Here is a 26682-nt window from a genome sequence, read left to right as displayed (position 1 = left end):
TTAGATTCTAATTTTCCAAATAATACGTGACCATCTTATTTTACTTCCCAGAATGTAATATCTCACGTGTTGAAATTAATTTGCCAATTATATGCCCAGTTTGCAAGTTTATGAATGTCTTCTTGCAATTCTAAAACATGTATTTTATTAAAGACGCATTATTCCAAAGTGGATATTCAAAAACAACAATTGGATATGCTGCTTTTATTCTAAATAGATTTAGGCAGCTAAGTGCTCACCTGTACAGGTATACCAGGTTTGAAGCAAGCCCCATATAATGGTGCTACACTTGTCACAGAACTGTTTGACACTTTTGCTTTTCTCCTTGTAGAATCGATGTTCAAGCAGAATTCGAATATTTGGCTCATCCTCATCAGGATCCTTTAAAGAAAGCCAAAAAAAAAGTTAAAAATCTATTCACAGTAACTTTGTAACTGAGGACCATATGCTCATGTGGAGGCCACACTACCAAATTCACAGATTTAACCATTTCCTAACAACTTGCATTTACATAACATCTTTAACATAGTAAAATGACCCAAGGTGCTTCACAGAAACAAAATTTGACACCGCATCACACAAGGAGATACTAGGACAGATGACCAAAAGCTTAGTCAAAGAGGAAAGTTTTATGGAGTGTAGGAGGAGACAGGTAGAGGGGAGGAGAGGTTTTGGTAGGGAATTCCTGAGCTTAGGACCTTGGCAGCTGAAGGAACGACCCCCAACACGGAGCGAAGAAAATCAGGGAAATGCAAGAGGCCAGAATCAGAGGAGCGCAGCAATCTCATCGATTCTACAAGAAGAAAGCAAAAGTGTCAAACAGTTCTGAGACAAGTGTAGCACCATTATATGGGGATTGCTTCAAACCTGGTATACCTGCACAGGTGAGCACTTAGCTGCCTAGATCTATTGTAGGGCTGGAGGTGGATACAGATATAGGCAGGGGCGACGCCATGAAGAAAGTTAAAAACAAGGATGAGAATTTTAAAGGCCGTTGCTGAACCGGGAGCCAATATAGTCCGAATTAATGGCAGGTGGACAGTGGATGTCACAGCAGGCTAATCCTAGGCTTCTCTTTCTACTGCCTGCAAGGGCCCTAAATGAGGTATCAAGGAAACATAGAAAATAGGTGCAGGAGTAGGCCATTCGGCCCTTCGAGCCTGCACCACCATTCAATGAGTTCATGGCTGAATATGCAACTTCAGTATCCCATTTGTGTTTTCTCGCCATACCCCTAGTAGTAAGGACTACATCTAACTCCTTTTTGAATATATTTAGTGAATTGGCCTCAACAACTTCCTGTGGTAGAGAATTTCACAGGTTCACCACTCTCTGGGTGAAGAAGTTTCTCCTCATCTCAGTCCTAAATGGCTTACCCCTTATCCTTAGACTGTGACCCCTGGTTCTGGACTTCCCCAACATTGGGAACATTCTTCCTGCATCTAACCTGTCTAAACCCCTCAGAATTTTAAACTTTTCTATGAGATCCCCTCTCATTCTTCTGAACTCCAGTGAATACAAGCCCAGTTGATCCAGTCTTTCTTGATATGTCAGTCCCGCCATCCCGAGAATCAGTCTGGTGAACCTTCGCTGCACTCCCTCAATAGCAAGAATGTCCTTCCTCAAGTTAGAAGACCAAAACTGTACACAATACTCCAGGTGTGGCCTCACCAAGGCCCTGTACAACTGTAGTAACACCTCCCTGCCCCTGTACTCAAATCCCCTCGCTATGAAGGCCAACATGCCATTTGCCTTCATAGCGAGGGGATTGGAGTACAGAATCTAGTTCTGGAGAGACAGAAAAGAAATCCACAGCACAGAACTATCTATAACGAAGCGCTCATGTGGGGAACAGATATCATAATGTTGCAGTAGAATATACCCTCCTGCGGCTATAGAGTAAAGGGAGCTGGTTAATATTGTTACGGAAGTTACTGGAATTTTACGACATAACTATGGAGCAAGAAAAAAGTTGAGCTGCTTTCCCTGCCGCCCCCCCCCGCCCAAAAGAAAATTTGTGCAACTGAGTGTGTCGATTTAGTGCAGAAACATGGCTGTGCGGATTTCCTTGATCTTGAATGTCTCTTCTGATATATACCCACCAAAACCATCTGTTGCTCATTCGCATAGCTTCGTCCACATGAAAAAAACCAGCTCAGTTTCCTGCATTGATGCCAGCATTGCTGGCATAGATGTACATCCAAAAATTAAATTCAGCAAGACGCAAGGTCACCAGAGATCAACATAAGTGGAGGAATATCTGCATTTCTCAGGTCTGGTGCTTTTAATTTGTTTAGGAAAGGAGGCACATCGATAACGTAACACTTCCTTGCACAAAAATATTATTTTTATTTCATTCTATATAAATAATTTTAAATGTTATAGAAACTGCAATGTCTGCCCTCAAGATTCAAATACTTTTTCACATTTCCCTCATGCGCCAACTTATTTAAATGAACATTTAACCCGAATGCATAAATAGCAAGATTCAGAGCATTAGTGTACGTGTGTAATTTCTAAAGAACTGTGGTCATGAAGTTTCATTCCATCTCTTATGTTTTGCAAATAACTAAAGCACAACTGTAGGTTGGTAATAGAGAAGACAAACTAAAAAGATTAGCATTACTGAAAGTTGGTAAGTCACCTGGTTCAGATGGAATGTATCTTAGGTTGCTGAAAGTAGCAAAGGTAGAAATAGCAATGGTATTGGCCACAATCTTTCAATCCTCATTGGATACAGGGGTACTGCCAGAGGACTGGAGGGTTGCTAATTTGTCACTATTCAAGAAAGGGGAGGGGCATAAACCAGGAAACTACAGGCCAGTCAGCCTAATATCAGCAGTGGGGAAATGATTGGAAACCATTATCAGGGACAAAATAAAATTTCATTTTGAAAGGCATGGGTTAATCAAGAAGAGCCAGCATGGATTTGTTAAAGGCAAATTGTATCCGCCTAACTTGAATGAATACTTTGATAAGATAACAGAGAAGGTTGATCAAGGTAGTACAGTAGATGTTGTATGTATGAATTTTCAGAAGGCATTTGACAAAGTGCCACACAGGAGGTTTATTAAGAAGATGGAAACCCCTAGAATTAACAGGAAAGTGGCGGTATGGATACAAAATTAGCTCCGTGACAGGAAACAAAGTATGGCATTGGATGGATGGATGTTTTTCAGACTGGAAGATGGTTTTCAGTGCCGTTCCCCAAGGATTAGCTTTGGGTCCATTACTCTCTTCAATCGTTATAGGCAACCTAGACTTGAGTGTCGGGAGCATTAGAAAATTTGTAGATAATACAAAACTTAGCAGCGTAGTAGATAGTAATGAGGGTAGTTATAGGCTTCAGGATGACATAGAAATGGGGAAAAGCGTGGCAGATGGAATTCAATGCAGCAAAGTGTAAAGTGATGCACTTTGGGAGGACTAATATGGAAAGAGGGTATACTATATATGGCACGATTTTGAGAAGTGTAGATGAGCAGAGAGACCTTGGTGTCCATATTTACAAGTCCTTAAAAAGGTGGCAGGGTAAGTTGATCAGATGGTTAAAAAAGCATATGGGTTACTTGGATTTATAAATAAAGGAATAGAACATTAAAAATAAAAAGATCATGTTGGAACTTTATAAAATCACTGGCTAGGCCTCAGCTGGACAATTCTGGGCACCACACTTTAGGAAAGATGTAAAAGCCTTAGAAAGGGTACAGAAAAGATTTACGAGGATGTTACCAAGGATGCGGGTCTTCAGTTGTGAGGAGAGGTTGGAAAAGTTATGACTATTCTCCTTGGAACAGAGAAAGTTAAGAGGTGACCTATAGAGGGTTACAAGATGATGAGACATTTCGATATAGTAGAGAGAAAAATTACTCCCTCCGGTGAGTGGGTCGATAATCAGAGGTCATAAATTTAAAATCATTGGCAAAAGATTGAGGCGTGATGAGGAGGAGAAACATTTTCACTCAGTTGTCGGGATCGGGAACGCTCTACCTGAAAAGGTGGTGGAAGCTGATTCGATAAATAACTTTTTTTTTTTAAAAAAGGGACTGGGACAGGTAGTTGAGGATGAGGAACTTACAGGGTTACGGAATGTGGGACTAAGCCCGACTGCTCTTTCAACGAGCCAGCACAGCCATGACGGGCTAAATGGCCTCTTTCTGCGCTGCAAGTTCCTAGGATTCTCTGAACTGTAGAGTTCTTAGAATCATTTACTTCTTCGTTAATATATGATATAATTTGCTTAAAGAGAGGTTGGGTAGGAGACACTTTGCAAGCATATAATAATAAATAAATAAATACTGGTCCAATTCAGAAATACAATTATAAAGGTGGTTGCATGAGATCATGTAATCTAGTTGGAGCGTCTATTCAAATCTGGTTTCATAAAAATTCTCATTTGGACTTCCTGAATATGTGCACTTATCAAGGGTGAAGTGTGAAAAAAAGTTTAATTAATTAACAAGTTTAATTATTTAAAGAAATATAGAATGAATAAATATTAGCATCCAGGTTACAGTTTTGATCAACTCTGTTATAACTAACTGAAACAAGCATTAATTTAAGCCTCTGTTCCAACATTCAGCATATAGGCCCAAAGTTTCCCTAACCCCCTTTTCCAGCGCACTTACCCGTGGTGTACTGATTTTCTACTCCAAAAACGGCGGTGAAAATGTAGCTCCATGGACCATCCTAGGGCTTGGCATGACGTGGCAAAAGCAGTAGGGGGCAGAGCTACAGCCCTGCGCCGAAAACAGTGCCGTAAGCTGTCCGCATGCGCAGTAGCTCCTCGCCCTGCCGGCTCACCACCCCTAGCCCTGGTCGAAGGGCTTGCCGGTGCATTCTCCCGCACCTGGCCCTGGCTGAAGGGTTTGCCGATGCTTTCTCCTGCATTCTGAGTTCTCTTGCCGGTGCATTCTGAGTTCTCTCTCCTGCCTGCCTGCCGGTTTGTTCTCCTGGGTGAGTTCTCCCGTCCCTACCCCCAGCTGAGTGGCCTCCCGGCCCGCTGACTTCCCTGGCCCAATATGAAGGTAGGACTTAAGCTTTATTTTTTAATTATTGATGGTTTTATGCTTCATGAGAAGATGTTTAGCTGGCCAGACTGGCTTAAATGGCCCCCTTTTGAACAAAACTAAACTAAAAAATTCCTAACTAACTCACTCACATTGGACCAAATTAAATGTGCAGAATTGCGACTTAAGATACTCCAGAAAAATCAAGTTGCTCCAAAAATAACAGGAGCAACTCCTGGGGAAACTTGGGCCCTATATAGAAATTAGATGCAAGACAGCATTGCTGAAGTTGCACTTGATTTGTGCCCATTTTTACATTCCGGCATAGGCAAATGAACTCTGCAAGGAATTTAAGTACAAGTTCCCATCAGCAAGATCAACACACAAACCAGCATAAATTCTGGCATAATTTCTGTTCAAGTGCTATCCAGCCCATTCTTTGAGGAAATTCTGAACCCTCCATTATCAGTGACACAATGTGATGACAGTGGCTGACATATTATGTACATAAAATTTACTCGGATGCAAAGAACAAAAATGTTTTCTAAACCCAATGGATGTTAAAATGCACAACATGGAAGCATCGTTCATTAAAAACGCGCACACAATTTATCCTTCGCAAAGCACTGCACTGAAAAATCCAAGTGCATCTGCTAGCTCTGCTGATTATATCATTTGTTACAGTAAATAAAATATTGCATATTATTTTTACAATATTATACCATTGCCTTCACAAAGGACTGCGATCATCTACAGTGCGCTTTCATCAAACCCCAAAACAGAATAAATATAAAGTCAGCTTGAGAATGTACAGTTGAAACAAAATCTCTCAGCTGAGCACAGGAGATGGTAATGACAGCATAACCAATGCAAGAAAAATGGACATTTGGGGAATTAGCTGCTATATTTTTAAACATCTGCAGTTGATTACAATGCTTCATATAAATGAGAAAAAAATAATTGGTTCAAAAGCACTCTTGCTGAATGGCTGATATATCCAAATACCCATCACCTGAATGCCATCTGAACTGGTCATTAATGGGGATACTGCAAGCATTCACACGTTTACCGAACCTAACTGGAGGAAGTTGAGCACTTGACGGTTCATACAAAGTGGAGAGCAGTTGTCTGCAGCAGCAATATCTTGGTATTTTTTTTCTACAAACAGTACAAGAAATCTACAATTCATTCGACATGTAAAATTAATCTCCAAACAGAATATTGATTTTGAATGGGCTTCACCATTAAATGAAAGTTTAAAATTTCTTGCTGATACGTACATAGTGCAAGATCCGCAAGATCCTGCAAATCCCCTAGGACAGGCGGACCAACATCAGTGTCCTTGCCCAGGCTAACATCCCCAGCATTGAAGTGCTGACCACATTCGATCACCTTCACGGCAAACGAGCCAAAGGTGGGCAGCGGAAACGGTACAAGGACACCCTCAAAGCCTCCCTGGTAACGTGCGACATCACCACTGACACCTGGGAATCCCTGGCCGAAGACTGCCCTAGGTGGCGAAAGTGCATCCGGGAGGGCGTTGAGCTCTTCGAATCTCAACAGCGCGAGCGTGAAGAGGTCAGGCACAGGCAGTGGAAGGAGCGTGCAGCAAATCAGTCCCACCCACCCCCCGACGAATATCTGTCCCACCTGCGACAGGGTCTGTGGCTCTCGCATTGGATTGTTCAGCCACCAAAGGACTCACTTTAGGAGTGGAAGCAAATCTTCCTCAATTCCGAGGGGCTGCCTATGATGTGTAAACATCAAATTGTAATCAATAATCTAGTCAGTGAAGAAAAAAAAAAAATTCAGAAAAAAAAATCAGGCTCCAACATTCTAGTATAGCAGTGATTTTAGAATAGTTATACCCGGTTTTTGCACGGGCAGATGTCTATAATCAGCCACACAATTTCCAATCTAAATTCACCAAATTCTAGTCCGGACATATAGGAACCCCACCCCATCACTTTTGGGCAAGTTTAGAGTTATCAACTTCCCACTATTTCAATGCTAAACAGCCCAAATGCTTCCACTTTTGGCCCAATAACTCATTTACTTGGTGCGCCATGGCAACATCATCCAAAGAGTGGAGGCTCAGCTTCACATGTACATTGATGACCTCCAACTCTACTCATCAGTACCTCTCGCCACTGCCTCTGTGCGGTCAGATGCTTGTTGAAAATCCAGTCTTGGATGAGCCGCAATTTCCTCCAGCTAAACAAAGACTAAAGCCATCACCTTCAGCCCCTGCCACAAACTCCGTACTCTTGCCGCCAACTCCTTCCTCCTCCCCAGCCAATGTTTAAGCATGAACCAGGCGGTTTCCAACTCGGCATCCTATTTGTCCCCGAGCTGAGCTTTCAACCCTATATCCATACCATTAAGACCACCTACTTCCACCTAAAACTTTGCCCGCCTCTGCCGCCAAAACCCTTATCTATGCCTTGGTCATCTCCAGATTAGATTATTCCAATGCTTATCTGGCTGGGTTGCCATTCCCCACCCTCTTAACTTCAGCTCATCCAAAACTCTTTTGCCTGTATCCTATCCTACACCAAGTACTGCTATCCAATACCCCTGTCCTTATTGATCCAAGGTCTCAACTTTAGAATTTCCATCCTTGTATTTAAAATCCTCAATGGCCTGGGCCCTCTTCATTGCTGTAATCTCAAGTCTTACAAACCTCCCATGCCCGCACCCCCCCCGCCCCGCCCGCCCCCCCCCCCCCCCCCCGCCACAAACACACTGTTCCGCGGACTGCATACGACCCTCACCACAGCCTCATTATTCATGGCGGTCGTTTGAGCCACTTTAGCCCCATACATAAGAATTCCCTAAACATTTTCCTATCTTCCTTGAAGACCCTATTAAAGCCCACTTTTTTGATTAAGCTTTTGGTCAGTTCTCTCAACATCTCCACTTTTGGCTTGGTGTCCATATTTAGCATTATGCCTCGAAGCAGTGCTTTACATTTTTCCAAGGTAAAGATGCTTTATGAATAGCAAACTATTGTTGTTGAGGAATATTGCTAGAAATGCAATGGTTTGATGGCACCATTCTGCATTTCTCAGCACTGGGACTAAAAACAAAAAGCAAAACCATCTTGCTTAAACAAAATACTTCTGTTGAATCCTGCCCCCTCACACAGAATCATTGAATGATACAGTACAAAAGGCAGCCATTTGGCCTATTATGCCTTTTTGAAAGAGCTACCCAATTAGTTCCACTCCCTTGCTCATTATACTCTTAAGTATTCATCCAATTCTCTTTTGATAGTTACTACTGAATCGACTTCCACCACCCTTTCAGGCAGTGCTTTACAGATCATAACTCACTGCATAATTTTTTTTTCCCTCATGTTGCCTCTGGTTCTTTTGCCAATCTGTGTTCTCTGGTTACTGACCCTTCTGCCACTGGAAATATTTTCTCCTTATTTACTCTATCAAACCCTTCATGGATTTTAAACACCTCCATCAAATCTCCCCCCAACCTTCTCTGCTCCAAGGAGAATAACCCTAGTTTCTCTACATAACTGGTCTTTCATCCATGGCATCGTTCTAGTAACACTTCTCTGCACCCTCTCAGAGGCTTTGGCATCATTCCTAAAGTATGTGAACTGGACACAATACTCCAGCTGAAGCCTAACCAGTGACTTACAGTTTTAGTCTCACTTCCTTGTTTTTGTACTCTGCCTCTATTCATTATCATAGGCAGTCCCTCGAAATCGAGGAAGACTTGCTTCCACTCTAAAAGTGAGTTCTTAGGTGACTGAACAGTCCAATACGGGAATTACAATCTCTGTCACAGGTGGGAAACAGTCATTGAAGGAAAGGGTGAGTGGGACTGGTTTGCTGCGCGTTCCTTCCGCTGCCTGCGCTTGTTTTCTGCACACTCTCGGCTACGAGACTCAAGGTGCTCAGCGCCCTCCCAGATGCACTTCCTCCACTTAGGGCGGTCTTTAGCCAGGGACTTCCAGGTGTCAGTGGGGATGTTGCATTTTATCAAGGAGGCTTTGAGGGTGTCCTGGAAACGTTTCCTCTGCCCACCTTGGGCTCGCTTGACGTGTAGGAGTTCCGAGTAGAGCGCTTGCTTTGGGAGTCTGTTCGCATACTCGATAAAATGTGGCCTGCCCAATTGAGCTGGTCGAGTGTGGTCAGTACTTCGATGCTGGGAATGTTGGTTTGATCGAGGACACTAATGTTGGTGTGTCTGTCCTCCCAGGGGATTTGCAGGATGTTGGTGGTGTTTCTCCAGCGATTTGAGGTGTCTAATGTATATGGTCCACGTCTCGGAGCCATACAGGAGGGCAGGTATCACTACAGCCCTGTAGACCATAAGCTTGGTGCCAGATTAGAGGGCTGATCTTCGAACACCCTCTTCCTCAGGCGGCCGAAGGCTGCGCTGATGCACTGGAGATGATGTTGAACCTTGTCGTCGATGTCTGCCCTTGCTGATAGTAGGCTCCCTAGGTATGGAAAGTGGTCCACGTTGTCCAGGGCCACACCGTGGAACTTGATGACTGGGGGGCAGTGCTGTGTGGCGGGGTCAGATTGGTGGGGGACCTTTGTCTTACGGATATTTAGTGTAAGGCCCATGCTTTTGTACGCCTCAGGGAAGATGCTGACGATGACTTGGAGTGCGCAGACGCAAGCGTCGTCTGCTTACTGTAGTTCGACGACAGAGTTTGGGATGGTCTTGGATCTGGCCTGGAGACGATGACGGTTGAACAGGTTCCCACTGGTTCTGTAGTTTAGTTCCATTCCAGCAGGGAATTTGTTGAGTGTGAGGTGGAGCACTGCAACGAGAAAGATCGAGAAGAGGGTTGGCTGAGGAGCTCTTCCCGGAGTCACAGTGCGGATTTCGTCCACTTACAGGGTACAACAGACATGATTTTTACGGCGTGACAACTGCAAAAAAATGCAGGGAACAGCACCAACCATTGTACATGGCCTTCTTTGACCTTACAAAGGCCTTTGACACTGTCAACCGCGAGGGACTATGGAGCGTCCTCCTCCGTTTCAGTTGCCCCCAAACGTTTGTCACCATCCTCCGATTGCTCACGATGACATAGAAACATAGAAAATAGGTGCAGGAGTAGGCCATTCGGCCCTTCTAGTCTGCACTGCCATTCAATGAGTTCATGGCTGAACATGCAAATTCAGTACCCCCTTCCTGCTTTCTCGCCATACCCCTTGATCCCCCTAAAGTAAGTACTTCATCTAACTCCCTTTTGAATATATTTAGTGAATTGTCCTCAACTACTTTCTGTGGTAGAGAATTCCACAGGTTCACCACTCTCTGGGTGAAGAAGTTTCTCCTCATCTCGGTCCTAAATGGCTCACCTCTTATCCTTAGACTGTGACCCCTGGTTCTGGACTTCCCCAACATTGGGAACATTCTTCCTGCATCCAACTTGTCTAAACCCGTCAGAATTTTAAACGTTTCAATGAGGTCCCCTCTCATTCTTCTGAACTCGAGTGAGTACAAGCCCAGTTGATCCAGTCTTTCTTGATAGGTCAGTCCCACCATCCCGGGAATCAGTCTGGTGAACCTTCGCTGCACTCCCTCAATAGCAAGAATGTCCTTCCTCAAGTTAAGAGACCAAAACTGTACACAATACTCCAGGTGTGGCCTCACCAAGGCCCTGTACAACTGTAGCAACAACTCCCTGCCCCTGTACTCAAATCCCCTCGCTATGAAGGCCAATATGCCATTTGCTTTCTTAACCGCCTGCTGTACCTGCATGCCAACCTTCAATGACTGATGTACCATGACACCCAGGTCTCGTTGCACCTCCCCTTTTCCTAATATGTCACCATTCAGATAAAAGTCTGTCTCTGTTTTTAACCACCAAAGTGGATAACCTTACATTTATCCACGTTATACTTCATCTGCCATGCATTTGCCCACTCACCTAACCTATCCAAGTCAATCTACAGCCTCATAGCATCCTCCTCGCAACTCACACTGCCACCCAACTTGGTGTCATCCGCAAATTTGGAGATACTACATTTAATCCCCTCATCTAAATCATTAATGTACAGTGTAAACAGCTGAGGCCCCAGCACAGAACCTTGCGGTACCCCACTAGTCACTGCCTGCCATTCTGAAAAGTACCCATTTACTCCTACTCTTTGCTTCCTGTCTGACAACCAGTTCTCAATCCACGTCAGCACACTACCCCCAATCCCATGTGCTTTAACTTTGCACATTAATCTCTTGTGTGGGACCTTGTCGAAAGCCTTCTGAAAGTCCAAATATACCACATCAACTGGTTCTCCCTTGTCCACTCTACTGGAAACATCCTCAAAAAATTCCAGAAGATTTGTCAAGCATGATTTCCCTTTCACAAATCCATGCTGACTTGGACCTATCATGTCACCTCTTTCCAAATGCGCTGCTATGACATCCTTAATAATTGATTCCATTATTTTACCCACTACTGAGGTCAGGCTGACCGGTCTATAATTGCCTGCTTTCTCTCTCCCTCCTTTTTTTAAAAAGTGGGGTTACATTGGCTACCCTCCACTCGATAGAAACTGATCCAGAGTCAATGGAATGTTGGAAAATGACTGTCAATGCATCAGCTATTTCCAAGGCCACCTCCTTAAGTACTCTGGGATGCAGTCCATCAGGCCCTGGGGGTTTATCGGCCTTCAATCCCATCAATTTCCCCAACAAAATTTCCCGACTAATAAGGATTTCCCTCAGTTCCTCCTCGCTAGACCCTCTAACCCCTTTTATATCCAGAAGGTTGTTTGTGTCCTCTTTAGTGAATACCGAACCAAAGTACTTGTTCAATTGGCCTGCCATTTCTTTGTTCCCCGTTATGACTTCCCCTGATTCTGACTGCAGGGGTCCTACGTTTGTCTTTACTAACCTTTTTCTCTTTACATATCTAGAAACTTTTGCAATCCGTCTTAATGTTCCCTGCAAGCTTCTTCTTGTACTCCATTTTCCCTGCCCTAATCAAACCCTTTGTCCTCCTCTGCCGAGTTCTAAATTTCTCCCAGTCCCCGGGTTCGCTGCTGTTTCTGGCCAATTTGTATGCCACTTCCTTGGCTTTAATACTATCCCTGATTTCCCTTGATAGCCACGGTTGAGCCACCTTTCCTTTTTTATTTTTACGCCAGACAGGAATGTACAATTGTTGTAGTTCATCCATGCGGTCTCTAAATGTCTGCCATTGCCCATCCACTGTCAACCCCTTAAGTATCATTCGCCAATCTAACCTAACCAATTCACGCCTCATACCTTCAAAGTTACCCTTCTTTAAGTTCTGGACCATGGTATCTGAATTAACTGTTTCATTCTCCATCCTATTGCAGAATCCCACCATATTATGGTCACTCTCCCCCAAGGGCCTCGCACAACGAGATTGCTAATTAATCCTCTCTCATTACACAACACCCAGTCTAAGATGGCCTCCCCCCTAGTAGGTTCCTCAACATATTGGTCGAGAAAACCATCCCTTATGCACTCCAGGAAATCCTCCTCTACCGTATTGCTTCCAGTTTGGCTAGCCCAATCTATGTGCATATTAAAGTCACCCATTATAACTGCTGCACCTTTATTGCATGCACCCCTAATTTCCTGTTTGATGCCCTCCCCAACATCACTACTACTGTTTGGAGGTCTGTACACAACTCCCACTAACGTTTTTTGCCCTTTGGTGTTCTGCAGCTCTACCCATATAGATTCCACATCATCCATGCAAGCCATGATCCAACAGATCCATCACAGATCCAATCCACGTCCGGATCAGGGTCAAGCAGGGCTGCATCATCGCGCCAATCCTCTTCTCGATCTTCCTCGCTTCAATGCCTCTATTAATAAAGCCAAGAATGCCATATGCCTTTTTAACAGCCATCTCAACTTGGCTTGCTGCCTTCAAAGACTTGTACATACACCCCCAGGTGTCTCTGTTCCTGCACCCCATTAAAATTGTAACATTTAGTTTATAATCTTACCAAAATGAATCACTTCTCATTTTTCTGCATTAAATTACATCTGCCGCGTGTCTACTCATTTCACCAGTCTATGTCCTTCTGAAGTCTGCTACTATTCACCTCACTGTTTGAGACAATAATCCAGAAATGTAGTAAAGTTTCCCCACCTCCGAGGTGAGGCTGGCTGGCCTGTGTTGCTGGATTTATCCCTGTCCCCTTTTTTTTTCAACAAGGTGCGATGTAATATTCTTATCCAAGGAGGCAAACAGCTCGTTCGAAGCCTTTGCCGATGTTACTTGACAAGATGTGTGCAAGAGCATTTTCCCTCACCACTGAAAGGACAATTAGCATCTTCTTGATGCTCCCCTTTCTACCCCCTCCTGCTACACGACTAATGGAATACTGTGGATAGAAACCCACATCCTGTCCCTCTATTGTCCAGCAGATTAGTACACTAGTGTGCATCATTTTGTAGTTACTCTCCCTTCATTCAGGATTGCAAAAAATATATAATTTTATTTTTATTTTTTTTACAAAGGAAATTTCAAACCTTCAGTTCTTGTAGTTTAAGCCGGAGATGAATAAGTTTAACAACGGCATCTTTCTGCTTCTCCGAGTGTTCCGGCATGTCTAATATAACTTGTTTCACTTCATCAATTGCACGCTTCAGATTTTCAATGTCCAATGCCACAAATGAACCCTGCATAATACAAACATCACTTCAGAAAGCAAACAATGGCCAAAGTGAAGAACATTAAATTCTTTGTGTGTTTATTTTAAGAATGGCCCAGAAACAGAAGCCAGCACTAAAACCTGTAAACAAGCATGCATGCATACTTTTCTGACCAACAGCTGGATGCAACATACCAGGGGCAACCTTCCACTCCTGATGCTGTCTGGGAGCAATTAGTGTGGAGTGCATTGGATGTGCACTTACCAGGACCTGAGCGGTGTGCTGGATTGACTGTGGGGTCTCTTTATTCCAGATGGCATGGAACAGCTGTACAATGAGAGTAGTTTCCTACTCAGCGGTATGAAAGCAGGTGCCAGCGGCTCAGAAGACATCCAGGCGAATGCCTTCAGCAGTTGTCAAGGGGGATGTGGTGGTTTCCTTGTGCCTCCAAATGAGCCACATTGCAAAAAGACATGTAGCACAGCACTAACACAATCCCCATCACCAAGTGTAAAAGAACAACAGCATTTTGCATACAGAAGCAGCTATGTACTTTTAATATTCAAAAACGTGAAAAATAAAGATTTTACGAGAAATATTTTTCCCTCAAGACAGAAAGCACCTAAATGGCAGCCATAGAATCAGTAGCACGAGGTTTTTCTGGACACAATTTACCCTCTTCAGGTACAGACACCAGCAAAGCCATGGAGGTGGTTTGTGTGCATTGCTATTCAGCCGCAAATGATTAATGCCCATTTTTACTTTGCACCACATTCATTTTTTGCCCTCTATTTTGGAGCACAGCAGAGAGAAATTGACCCCCACCCCCCATGTTTGTAAAAATAGATTTCTGTTAGATTGTTCCACAATTTGGGAAAGAGAGAGAAATCTGTTATTACCTCATGCTTGAGGCAGTTTTTTAATCTCGAGAACAAATATTCAAGAACAAAGAGCTCATGTTCAGAGAATAGAGTCATCATAAAGCACAATACAAACAATTTTAACTCTAATCCAAATAGCATTCCACAGAAGGTTACACTACAGAATATAATGAACATTCTAGGTGGAGGAATCTGTACTGGAACAAAATTATTTCACTGGCATCACACTTGGGATGAAGACCACAAAAATAATTTACAAGATATTCAGCTTCATTCCCTGTGAAACCAGACCGTGTACACAGAACTCAAGTACTTCTTCGAGTTTATACTCAAGCATTTTGTGGTAATGCAGATATGCAAGACATTTCAATTGCTAAGAGCATTTCAATGATATATACACATATATATATATTTTTTTTAAATCAATACTCACCACTGGTTTCGAGAAGTGATCCTCAGCCAGGCCAAGATCCATCACTCTGTCTGGATGTGCATTGACCTCCCTGTACATGGCGTCTGTACGTAGTCCTAGATTAGGAAGAACAGTATTCATTAATGCAAATATGAGCCACTGAAAGGGAAAACGATCCAGAAATAGATTTAGAAGTAACTACGGGATTAATTTTAAAGCATGTGTTCAGTTTGAAAGAATTCTGTGCAAATACTGCCATCCCCAACCAGTTATGCGATATTCCCAAGCCACCTTTACATAAATCTCACTACAGAAGATTTATTGCAGAAATGGGCAGGACTGGAACTGATGTCCTGGGGGTAACATTTGCTAATGCAGTTCGGGAGTGTTTAAACTAATATGGCAGGGGGATGGGAACCTATGCAGTGAGACAGGGCGAAGTAATATGGAGTCAGAAACAGATGGTAGAAAAGGTAAAAAGCAATAGTGGAAAGCCGAGTAAACAAAGGCAAGAAACAAAAAGGGCCACACTACATCATAATTCTAAAAGGACAAAGGGTGTTAAAAAAAAAAAAAAACCTGAAGGCTTTGTGTCTTAATGCAAGGAGCAATCGTAATAAGGTGGATGAATTAACTGTGCAAATAGATGTTAACAGATATGATGTAATTGGGATTACAGAGACGTGGCTCCAGGATGATCAGGACTGGGAACTCAACATCCAAGGGTATTCAACATTCAGGGAGGATAGAATAAAAGGAAAAGGAGGTGGGGTAGCATTGCTGGTTAAAGAGAAGATTAATGCAATAGTTAGGAAGGACATTAGCTTGGATGATGTGGAATCTATATGGGTAGAGCTGCAGAACACCAAAGAGCAAAAAACGTTAGTGGGAGTGGTGTACAGACCTCCAAACAGTAGTAGTGATGTTGGGGAGGGCATCAAACAGGAAATGAGGGGTGCATGCAAAGGTGCAGCAGTTATCATGGATGACTTTAATATGCATATAGATTGGGCTAACCAAACTGGAAGCAAAACAGTGGAGGAGGATTTCCTGCAGTGCATAAGGGATGGTTTTCTAGACCAATATGTCGAGGAACCAACGAGGGGGGGGGGGGGGGGGGGAGGCCATCTTAGACTGGGTGTTGTGTAATGAGAGAGAATTAATTAGTAATCTCGTTGTGCAAGGCCCCTTGGGGAAGAGTGACCATAATATGGTGGAATTCTACATTAGGATGGAGAATAAACAGTTAATTCAGAGACCATGGTCCAGAACTTAAAGAAGGCTAACTTTGAAGGTATGAGGCGTGAATTGGCTAGGATAGATTGGCGAATGATACTTAAGGGGTTGACAGTGGATGGGCAATGGCAGACATTTAGAGACCGCATGGATGAACTACAACAATTGTACATCCCTGTCTGGTGTAAAAATAAAAAAGGGAATTTGGCTCAACCGTGGCTATCAACGGAAATCAGGGATAGTATTAAAGCCAAGGAAGTGGCATACAAATTGGCCAGAAATAGCAGCGAACCCGGGGACTGGGAGAAATTTAGAACTCAGCAGAGGAGTACAAAGGGTTTGATTAGGGCAGGGAAAATAAGAGTACGAGAGGAAGCTTGCAGGGAACATTAAGACGGACTGCAAAAGCTTCTATAGACATGTAAAGAGAAAAAGGTTAGTAAAGACAAACGTAGGTCCACTGCAGTCAGAATCAGGGGAAGTCATAACGGGGAACAAAGAAATGGCAGGCCAATTGAACAAGTACTTTGGTTCAGTGTTCACTAAGGAGGTCACAAACAACCTTCCGGATATAAGAGGGGTCAGAGGATCTAGTAAAAAAGGAGGAACTGAGGGAAATCCTTATTAGTCGGGAAATTGTGTTGGGGAAATTGATGGGATTGAAGGCCGATAAATCCCCAGGGCCTGATGGACTGCATCCCAGAGTACTTGAGGTGGCCTTGGAAATAGCAGATACACTGACAGTCATTTTCCAACATTCCATAGACTCTGGATCAGTTCCTATGGATTGGAGGGTAGCCAATGTAACCCCACTTTAAAAAAAAAAGGAGGGAGAGAAAACAGGGAATTATAGACTGGTCAGCCTGACATCGGTAGTGGGTAAAATGATGGAATCAATTAAGGATGTCATAACAGCGCATTTGGAAAGAGGTGACATGATAGGTCCAAGTCAGCATGGATTTGTGAAAGGGAAATCATGCTTGACAAATCTTCTGGAATTTTTTGAGGATGTTTCCAGTAGAGTGGACAAGGGAGAACCAGTTGATGTGGTGTATTTGGACTTTCAGAAGGCTTTTGACAAGGTCCCACACAAGAGATTAATGTGCAAAGTTAAAGCACATGGGATTGGGGGTAGTGTGCTGACGTGGATTGAGACCTGGTTGTCAGACAGGAAGTAAAGAGTAGGAGTAAATGGGTACTTTTCAGAATGGCAGGCAGTGACTAGTGGGGTACCGCAAGGTTCTGTGCTGGGGCCCCAGCTGTTTACATTGTACATTAATGATTTAGACGAGGGGATTAAATGTAGTATCTCCAAATTTGCGGATGACACCAAGTTGGGTGGCAATGTAAGCTGCAAGGAGGATACTATGAGGCTGCAGAGTGACTTGGATAGGTTCGGTGAGTGGGCAAATGCATGGCAGATGAAGTATAATGTGGATAAATGTGAGGTTATCCACTTTGGTGGTAAAAACAGAGAGACAGACTATTATCTGAATGGTGACAGATTAGGAAAAGGGGAGGTGCAACGAGACCTGGGTGTCTTGGTACATCAGTCATTGAAGTTTGGCATGCAGGTACAGCAAGCGGTTAAGAAAGCAAATGGCATGTTGGCCTTCATAGCGAGGGGATTTGAGTACAGGGGCAGGGAGGTGTTACTATAGTTGTACAGGGCCTTGGTGAGGCCACACCTGGAATATTGTGTACAGTTTTGGTCTCCTAACTTGAGGAAGGACATTCTTGCTATTGAGGGAGTACAGCAAAGGTTCACCAGACTGATTCCCGGGATGGCAGGACTGACATATCAAGAAAGACTGGATCAACTGGGCTTGTATTCACTGGAGTTCAGAAGAAAGAGGGGATCTTATAGAAACGTTTAAAATTCTGAGGGGTTTAAGACAGGTTAGATGCAGGAAGAATGTTCCCAATGTTGGGGAAGTCCAGAACCAGGGGTCACAGTCTAAGGATAAGGGGTAAGCCATTTAGGACCGAGATGAGATGAGGAGAAACTTCACCCAGAGAGTGGTGAAACATAGAAACATAGAAAGTAGGTGCAGGAATAGGCCATTCGGCCCTTCGAGCCTGCACCGCCATTCAACAAGATCATGGCTGATCACCCACCCCAGCACCTCTTCCCCGCACCCCCTCCCACACCTCCCGACCCCCCCAGCCGCAAGGACCACATCCAACTCCCTCCCGAACACATCCAATGAACTGGCATCAACAACTCTCCGCGGCAGGGATCCCCACAGGCCAACAACTCCCCGAGTGAAGAAGTCTCTCCCAATCCCAGCACCAAACAGCCCACCCCCCATTCCCAAGAAAGTGCCCCCCCACCCCCCCCCCCACCGGCTACGGACCCACTCAACATCGGGAACACTTCCCCTGCACCCAACCCGCCCCGTCAGAAACCTTCCCAAATGCCGAACACCCCCGGATGTCGAGCCCCCAGCCCCAGCCACCCCGGAGCCACGCCCCCGCGACGCCAACCACACAACATCCACCAATCGCCATCTGCGCAGTCAACCCGTCCACCCCACTCTGAACACTCCCCGCACCGAGGCACAGAGCCCCCAGGCCCGACCCTCCAACACACTTCGCCCCCCCCCAGACCTCTGCTGCAATGTGGCCCCGCCCTGGGTTTCTCCACCCCCCCACCTCCACCACTCTCCCCTCCATCCCCCGCCCCCGTCTCCCCTCCACCTCCCCGCACAGGCTCCCATCTTGGGGGCGGTAACCTTCTGGGGCCGGGAATTTTAACCCCCAGCGTGGAAGTCCTGCTCCTGCCACAGAATTGGCCTTACCACCCCTCAATGGAAGCGGAGTGCAATTTCCCACACTCCACTTCCTTTGGGGGCAGCTACCGGGGCACGACTGGATGCTCCTGTGACAGTGGGAACTGGTGCTCTCCACTCTCCCGTCCTGTGACAGTGGGAACTGGTGCTCTCCACTCTCCCGTCCTGTGACAGTTTGAACTGGTGCTCGCCACTCTCTCTCCTGTGACAGTTTGAACTGGTGCTCTCCACTCTCTGTCCTGTGACAGTGGGAACTGGTGCTCTCCACTCTCTGTCCTGTGACAGTTTGAACCTGTGGAATTCTCTACCACAGAAAGTTGTTGAGGCCAATTCACTAAATATATTCAAAAAGAAGTTCGATGTAGTCCTGACTACTAGGGGGATCAAGGGGTATGGCGAGAAAGCAGGAATGGGGTACTGAAGTTGCATGTTCAGCCATGAACTCATTGAATGGCGTGCAGGCTCGAAGGGCCTACTCCTGCACCTATTTTCTATGTTTCTATAGCTGATTCATTTTTAAGCCTGTAGTGGTTTTAAAATAGATCAGCAAAAAAAAACTTAACATTTCAGACTCAAGTCACACCTTTTATTTTACATTCATTTAACATTCATTTAACTCAAAAGATTCAGTTGCCAAGTTAAAAACAAATGAAGGAAGTCGACTGCTGCCTCAACGGTTTTCGTTCTCTGGGTATGCATTACGTAATTTCTCTAATGTACCTCCTGTCTTTCTTCAGGGAATCACAAGACTGGTTACTTCAGCCTTAGCTTTCTCTTTCAGCAGTCACATGGCTCTTTGTTATGTGGCTCACAACTGGCCCAACGGATGCAGAGTGAAACGCTCTTTGCTGATCCAATGGAGCCTGTATATTCTAATACTTTATTTGACCATAATTCAGCGATTTCAACGACACACCCCCCCCGCCCAATTTTCACCAGCTCCCCCAATCACCACAAAAGAAAAAAGTGACTCATACTGGGTTACAGCACTACAAACATCAGCAAACCACTGGTGCTTCGCCCATGTAATCATTCTTTCTTGTCCTCACCTTTCACACCACCAGCCTCTGCATTTACCAGATCATATTTCACCATTTCCACTCCCATCACCACAATTCCACAGGCAAACAGCATTTTCCACACTGCTCTTGGCCTGCTGGAGAGACTATTCTCTCAATGATACCTCTGGTTCGCTCATGTACCACCTGTTGCCTTTCCCCAGGCACCTTCTTGTAGCAGTGCAGCAAATGCAATCCCTCCTTCCAGGTCCCCAAACATTTCTTCCATACGAGACAGCAACTCACATGTATTAACTTCTAATAAAGAATTTAGCTCAGATGTGTGACATTTAGCAGACCATTCAAAACTACATGATATCACAGTTGAGCCAAATACACACATTTGCACACTTGAGCACGGATTACTGGATGCTAATCAGGAGCAGCAACATTGGCTGATTATTATTCTGCTCTCTACTCGGGGGACACAGAGACCTTCAAAGCTGCCTCAGGTGAGATCAGCTGACTAATTTTAAATTAGGGATTGAACGTAGGACCTTTAGTCTTTATGGCTCTGTTACACACTGGACAGGACATTGACCCACTAATCCATCTATTTTAGTATTCCTGACATGCCATTCCAATAGGATCTCAACTCATGTCCTAAAGTAAAGTATATGGTCTTCAACTACCCCCCACCGAATAAATAAAATGAACTTAGTTGAGATCTTGAATTCAGCAGGCAAACTCACATTCTAACCTGTGACCATTTCAAAAACAAACACACTTGACTTACTGGAGTACATTTTCCAGAATGGATCACAAGATTTAAGATGAGCAGAAAATATCATGTCGTACAGATTCCTTTCCCAGTGGGCAAATGGTTTAATTCCTGTTCAAGGGTCTTTCAGTATAAATGAAATTCAGTTAGTCCCAAGGTACAAGGGTGGACATCTAACAAATAGCAAGGGGTAGTACATCATGTTCATTAGCTAGATTGGGTGGGGTTAAGATTGTGACACAAACCACATTGTACTACTTTCTGATGTGGTGTGCAGCTGCATCGACCAACTGCCCTCCAAACAGTTCAAGTACAGGAGGCTCTGCAATGGCAGTCACATATTTGTGAAAAAACAAAGTCACTCCTGGATACCAAAAGCATTCAATAAAAGCTTGCTAGTAGATCCAACAAGTAACAATGGGCCCAAGTTTCGGGCCGCGCCTAGAACGACGCAGCCCTGACCTGGATGCCCGTTTTTCACGCCACAAAGTGCGCCTAAAAAAAACTTCCAGATTCTCCGGCTCCCGGCAGGTCCTCTGGCACTCAGCGCGGTGCGGCGCAGCAAAAGCTGTAGGGGGCGGAGCTAGGTCCCTGCGCTGAAAACAGTGCCGGGACCTCTGCACATGCGCGCTCCAGGCGCCCAAAACTGTGTGGGAGGGGCCCGAAGCACGCAGCCCCTAGCCCTGGCCGAATGGGCTCACTGGGGCTGCGTGCATAAGGCTCCTCCCACGCCCAGCTCCCGTTTCCTCCAGACCGGACCCGACTTGACTCCCGCTCCCACCCCCCACACCGGACCGCGCCCCCCCCGCCCGATCTGACCCGCGCTCCCGACGCCACCTACCTGTCAGTCCGGTAAGTCTAGGCTCGAAGTCTTGGTTCATGTTCATGTTCCCTCTCCCTCTCTCTCTTTCTCCTTCCCTCCTTCCCCCCTCCCCTCCCTTCTCTCACCCCCCTCCCTCCTCCCCCCCCTTCCTTCCCTTGTCACCCCTCTCCCCCCCCCACCCCCTCTCGCTGTCAGAAACACAGACACTGACAGAGAGATAGAGACACTGACAGAGACACATTGGGGGGGGTGGGGGGGCATCCCAGCACACTGTTGGAGGCTCCCGGTGCTGCAGTCGGTAAGTAGAAAATGTTTTATTTATTGATTTAAAAAAAAATTATTTCTTATTTTTTTTGATTGTTTTATTGGTTGATTTATTGATGTTTTTATCATTTATTATTGATGATGGCTCTTTATTTGTAAAACTGAAGTGTTTAATGTTTGTAAACTTCCCTTTAAACCCCCCTCCCCCCATTCCCTACGCCTGATTTTCTAAAGTGTAGACAAGGTTTTTTCGAGCGTACAAAATTCTTCACTTACTCCATTCTAAGTTAGTTTGGAGTAAGTTTTCACTGCCGAAACTTTGAAAACAGGCGGAAGTGGCCGGACACGCCCCCTTTTGAAAAATAAAATTCTGTTCCAAAGTGAAACTGTTCTAACTGACTAGAACTGGAGCAAACTAAATGCCGAGAATTTGAATTTCTAAGATACTCCGTTCTACACCAGTTGCTCCAAAAAATCAGGAGCAACTGAGGCCGAAACTTGGGTCCAATGGAAATACAGCACAACAGAAGCTGGGGAAAGCTCTGCAGAAGCAATTACTGGCTGCAAAAGCTCACGCTTGTCTACCAAAATAGTGAAATGTCAAGATGGGAAAGGTTTGAATGTTCAATGGCAAGAGATAAAACATGGATTTAATGGATAAGCATTAATGGAAAATAAAATTCAAAGTGGTTTAATCTATCCTGGTTGGTAGAAAACAGTGGAAAATAGAAAGACTAATGTGTCAAAATCAGTAATCCACTGTCAGTAATGGAAAATGAATTACAATTTTATAACTAAACATGTCAATATGTTATTATTCACTCACATGCCACAGAGGGAACTATCAAATCTATCAACAAGTTACAAAGCATTACTAGCCAAAGGCTCAAAACACACACTAGCAGTGATGATTAATCACTTGAATAGAAAAAGTTTAGAGGACTGTACAGGGGATGAAACTGCTGACCCACATAGAGAGGATAGTGATAATAACTAGGATGTATTGTATTGAAAGAAATTCAAAATCGGTACAATCAATCAGAGTGAAATACACACACGGTGCCAAAGAGTGTAATCAAACAAAAATGTTGAGTTAGGAGTCTTATGAGCAAAGTCAAAAAATATACAAAAACACATAAAATCAGACCACTATCTACCTATTGTGCACTGTGGCCTAGAAATTCGATTTTGCTGCACCCATTTTATGGGCGTTAATGGGTATCCAAGGGTTCAACATGGTAGGCAATGTTCATGCACTCATTCCATGTTGCCCGCAATATTGAATCGGGAATCTCCAGAGCAGTCCAAGGCAGGTACCAGAAGCATACAAAAGGCTCATTATAATATTTAAATAAGGGTCCCGTGCTTGTAATAGGACCCTTGAGAAACTAGACTGCCCCAACTGACTTGCCATGTGATAAACTTGCTCAGCAATTCATGGCAAGTGGTATCTAAAGGGGTCATCCCTCCACAGAGGTTAGTTGCTGATTTGTCCTTTTAGGCTGCTGGTTAACTTCTGGGTGTTTTTCTGCCTTCTGCTAGCAAGTTTTTGCTAGTGCTAATCTGCTTTTGTCGGCCTGCAAATCATCAAGGAGGACAAGCGCTGCAATGTCGTAGAAGTACCCTCCAAGCCACACACTATCCTAACTTGGACATATATTGCTTTCCTTCATTATTACTGGATCAACATCCTGGAATTCTCTACTTAACCCCATTATGGGAGCACCATCACAAGGACTGCAGCAGGTCAAGATGGTAGGCCACCATCTGCTCTGGGAAACCAATGCGAGTCTGCCAGTGTTGCCATGTCTCGAGAGAAAATAAAAATAGATCCTGCAATCAAAATGCCAGCCAGTTGACCCAATCCCAGGTTTTGCCCATATATTGAGACAAAAATCTTTGGTTGGAAGCATACCTCTGGAGTACGCCTCCCACCCCAGAAAGAATTCCGAACCACCTACTCGTGGCAAGGATACGAAAACCTGCAATCTGAGGTTGCGAGGTGGAGGACAACGTGTTGGCTCACGGGTGCCAAGTAGTACGGAAACATACCTGGGATCATATGGGCCTGGTCCTCCAATCACAAAACAGAATTCCATTTTAATCATTTCCGAAGGGAACCCATAATGAGATATAATGGAATCCTGAAATCAGACCCAATTACAATTTACAGAATTGGAATTTTATTCATAATTATCTTCTTTCCACCACTAAAAATAGAGGAAACCATCACTAAAAATTTAATGTTTTGATAATTTTAGACATCAAAACTGTAATCTGGGCCAATATTTGCAGAAACACATTTGACGTAGAGTATGTGCATAGTTTCAGAGATGAAAATGTTAAAATCATGCCTGAGGTATCCCCTTATGCTGAAAAACAGGCCCTGCGCCTCAACCGTAACATTTCTGTGCATAATCACCAGCCAGTCAGTGGGCAAATCGTCCAACTCTGCGCCAGCAATTGCTTTTTCGTGGCCCACGCAGATGGCCTGTTAACACGTACGTTGACAGGCCGCAAGTTCCGGATTTCGCGCAAATCCCGAACTTGCGAGGGATTTCAAAATGAGGTATGGTGGCGTTCTCAGAGTACGCTGCTCAGAGCCACTGCTTTCACCAAACAGCTGCAAAACACACAACAGGTATCAGAGGTTGACTTTTGAATTTTTGTCTCCCTCACCTTGTGGCTCGGAGCTCAGAGGGTGACAGAGAAGTGAATCTAAAGGCATCTCCCAGTGCTGTGGTACTGCATTTCGAAGCTTTAATATAGGATACACTACTCTGCTCTTCAGAGCTAATTTGGAAAGTGGTTAAATGAATCATGGGGAGCGGTTTCCTCTATTTGCGATTTATAATGCACACGGTTATATCATCTGTATAGAGCACACAGAGAAAATATCTCCCTCTTCCAAAGCACTGTGGTAGTCAGATTATACAAAATTAGACAGCCTTGAACTATATGGAGTTGGCCGATCTCAGCTGGGGCCACTACAAGCTGGGTCCTTTAGAGCAAAGGAATATCTAATACCTCTTGCCCAGACTCCATTTCTCAATGGTGCCTTCTGTAACCCTTGCGAAATACTAGCTCAGGAACTGTGCATGCAGCACTTGGAGTTAATCTTAGGAAAGGAACAAGATGGAAAAACACAAAAGTGGAAACTAGGCTGCTGCGGTCAACATTCCCAATGACACCACACACTATCCCACTGTGCTGACCTTTTACTGACAGATCACCCTCTTCCTCGTCTCCTTCCTCCACCTTTCCAGCTGGATCTTTATTGAAGGGGTTGAGATGGCCTTGTCGAAATCGTGCCAATTTTTCATCGTATTCCATGTCAGTCTGACCTGAATAGGAAGAATAATTTTAAAATACTACACATTCCAAGTAAATGAAAAATCTTTTCAATATTTTAATCCCTCACCAGATGTTAAGTGAAACATAAATCAATTTCAGAAGAAACGGGAAATTATAGCAAGAGAAGATTGACTTATTGCACTGCAGAGATAGTGGATGCATTGGTTGCAATCTGCCAAAATTCCCTGGATTCTGGAGAGGTCCCAGCAGATTGGAAAACCGCAAAAGTAACACCCCCATTCAAGAAAGAAGGGAGACAGAAAGCAAGAAACTACAAACCAGTTAGCCTAACATCTGTCACTGGGAAAATGCTGGAGTCCATTATTAAGGAAGCAGTAGCAGGACATTTGGAAAAGGATGGTTTTATGAAAGGGAAATCATGTTTGACAAATTTGCTGGAGTTCTCTGAAGATGTAACGAGCAGGGTGGAGAAGGGGAAACCAGTGGACGTAGTGTATTTGGATTTCCAGAAGGCATTCGATAAGGTGCCACATAAAAGGTTACTGCACAAGATAAAAGTTCACAGGGTTGGGGGTAATATATTAGCATGGATAGAGAATTGGCCAACAGAAAACATAAATAGGTAATTTTCCAATTGGCAAACAGTGACTAGTGGGGTGCCGCAGGGATCGGTGCTGGGTCCTCAACTATTTACAATCTATATTAATGACTTGGATGAAGGGACCGTGTAATGTGGCCAAGTTTGCTGATGATACAAAGATGGGTGGGAAAGCAAATTATGAGGAGGAAACAAAAAATCTGCAAAGGGATATAGACAGGCTAAGTGAGTGGGCAAAAATTTGGCAGGTAGAGTATAATGTGGGAAAATGTGAGGTTATGCAATGGCAGAAAAAAAAATAGAAAAGCAAATTATAATTTAAATGGAGAAAAATTGCAAAGTGCTGTAGTATAGAGGGACCTGGAGGTCCTTGTACATGAAACACAAAAAGTTAGTATGCAGGTACAGCAAGTAATCAGGAAGGCAAATGGAATGTTGGCCTTTATTGCAAGGGGGATAAGAGTATAAAAGCAGAGAAGTCCTGCTACAACTGTACAGGGTATTGGTGAGGCCACACCTAGAGTACTGCGTAGAGTTTTGGTCTCCGTATTTAAGGAAGGATATACTTGCATTGGAGACTGTTCAGAGAAGGTTCACTAGGTTGATTCCAAAGATGAGAGGGTTGGGTCTATACACATTGAAGTTCAGAAGAATGAGGTGTGATCTTATCAAAACATATAAGATAATGAGGGGGCTCGACAAGGTAGATGCAGAAAGGATATTTCCACTCGAAGGGGAAACTAAAACTAGGGGACAGAGTCTCAGAATAAGGGGCCACCCATTTAAAACTGAGATGAGAAGGAATTTCTTCTCAGAGGGTTATAAATCTATGGAATTCTCTGCCCTAGAGAGCTGTGGAGGCAGGGTCATTGAGTATATTTAAGGCGGAGATAGACAGTTTTTTGAGCGATAAGGGAGTAAAGGAGCCGGCAGGGAAGTGGAGCTGAGCCC

The 26682-nt window shown here is 44.2% G+C and overlaps 1 protein-coding gene across 1 annotated transcript in view; it reads right to left on the bottom strand.

Moving 5' to 3' along the window:
• Positions 1–26682, bottom strand: part of def8 (differentially expressed in FDCP 8 homolog) — an 83342-nt gene that overhangs the window by 33940 nt on the left and 22720 nt on the right. The window contains exons 2-5 of the mRNA XM_070898164.1: positions 25034–25162; positions 14946–15040; positions 13509–13658; positions 240–381 (exon numbers count right to left, since the gene is read on the bottom strand). Of these exons, the coding sequence (XP_070754265.1) occupies positions 240–381; positions 13509–13658; positions 14946–15040; positions 25034–25151 (505 nt within the window). The 5' untranslated portion in view covers positions 25152–25162. The remainder of the gene's footprint in view (positions 1–239; positions 382–13508; positions 13659–14945; positions 15041–25033; positions 25163–26682) is intronic.

The sequence above is a fragment of the Pristiophorus japonicus genome, chromosome 13 (genome assembly GCF_044704955.1).
Source record: "Pristiophorus japonicus isolate sPriJap1 chromosome 13, sPriJap1.hap1, whole genome shotgun sequence".
NCBI lineage: Eukaryota > Metazoa > Chordata > Chondrichthyes > Pristiophoridae > Pristiophorus > Pristiophorus japonicus.
The sequence above is the reverse complement of the archived record's forward strand: the minus strand, read 5'-3'. Positions and strand labels throughout refer to the sequence as shown.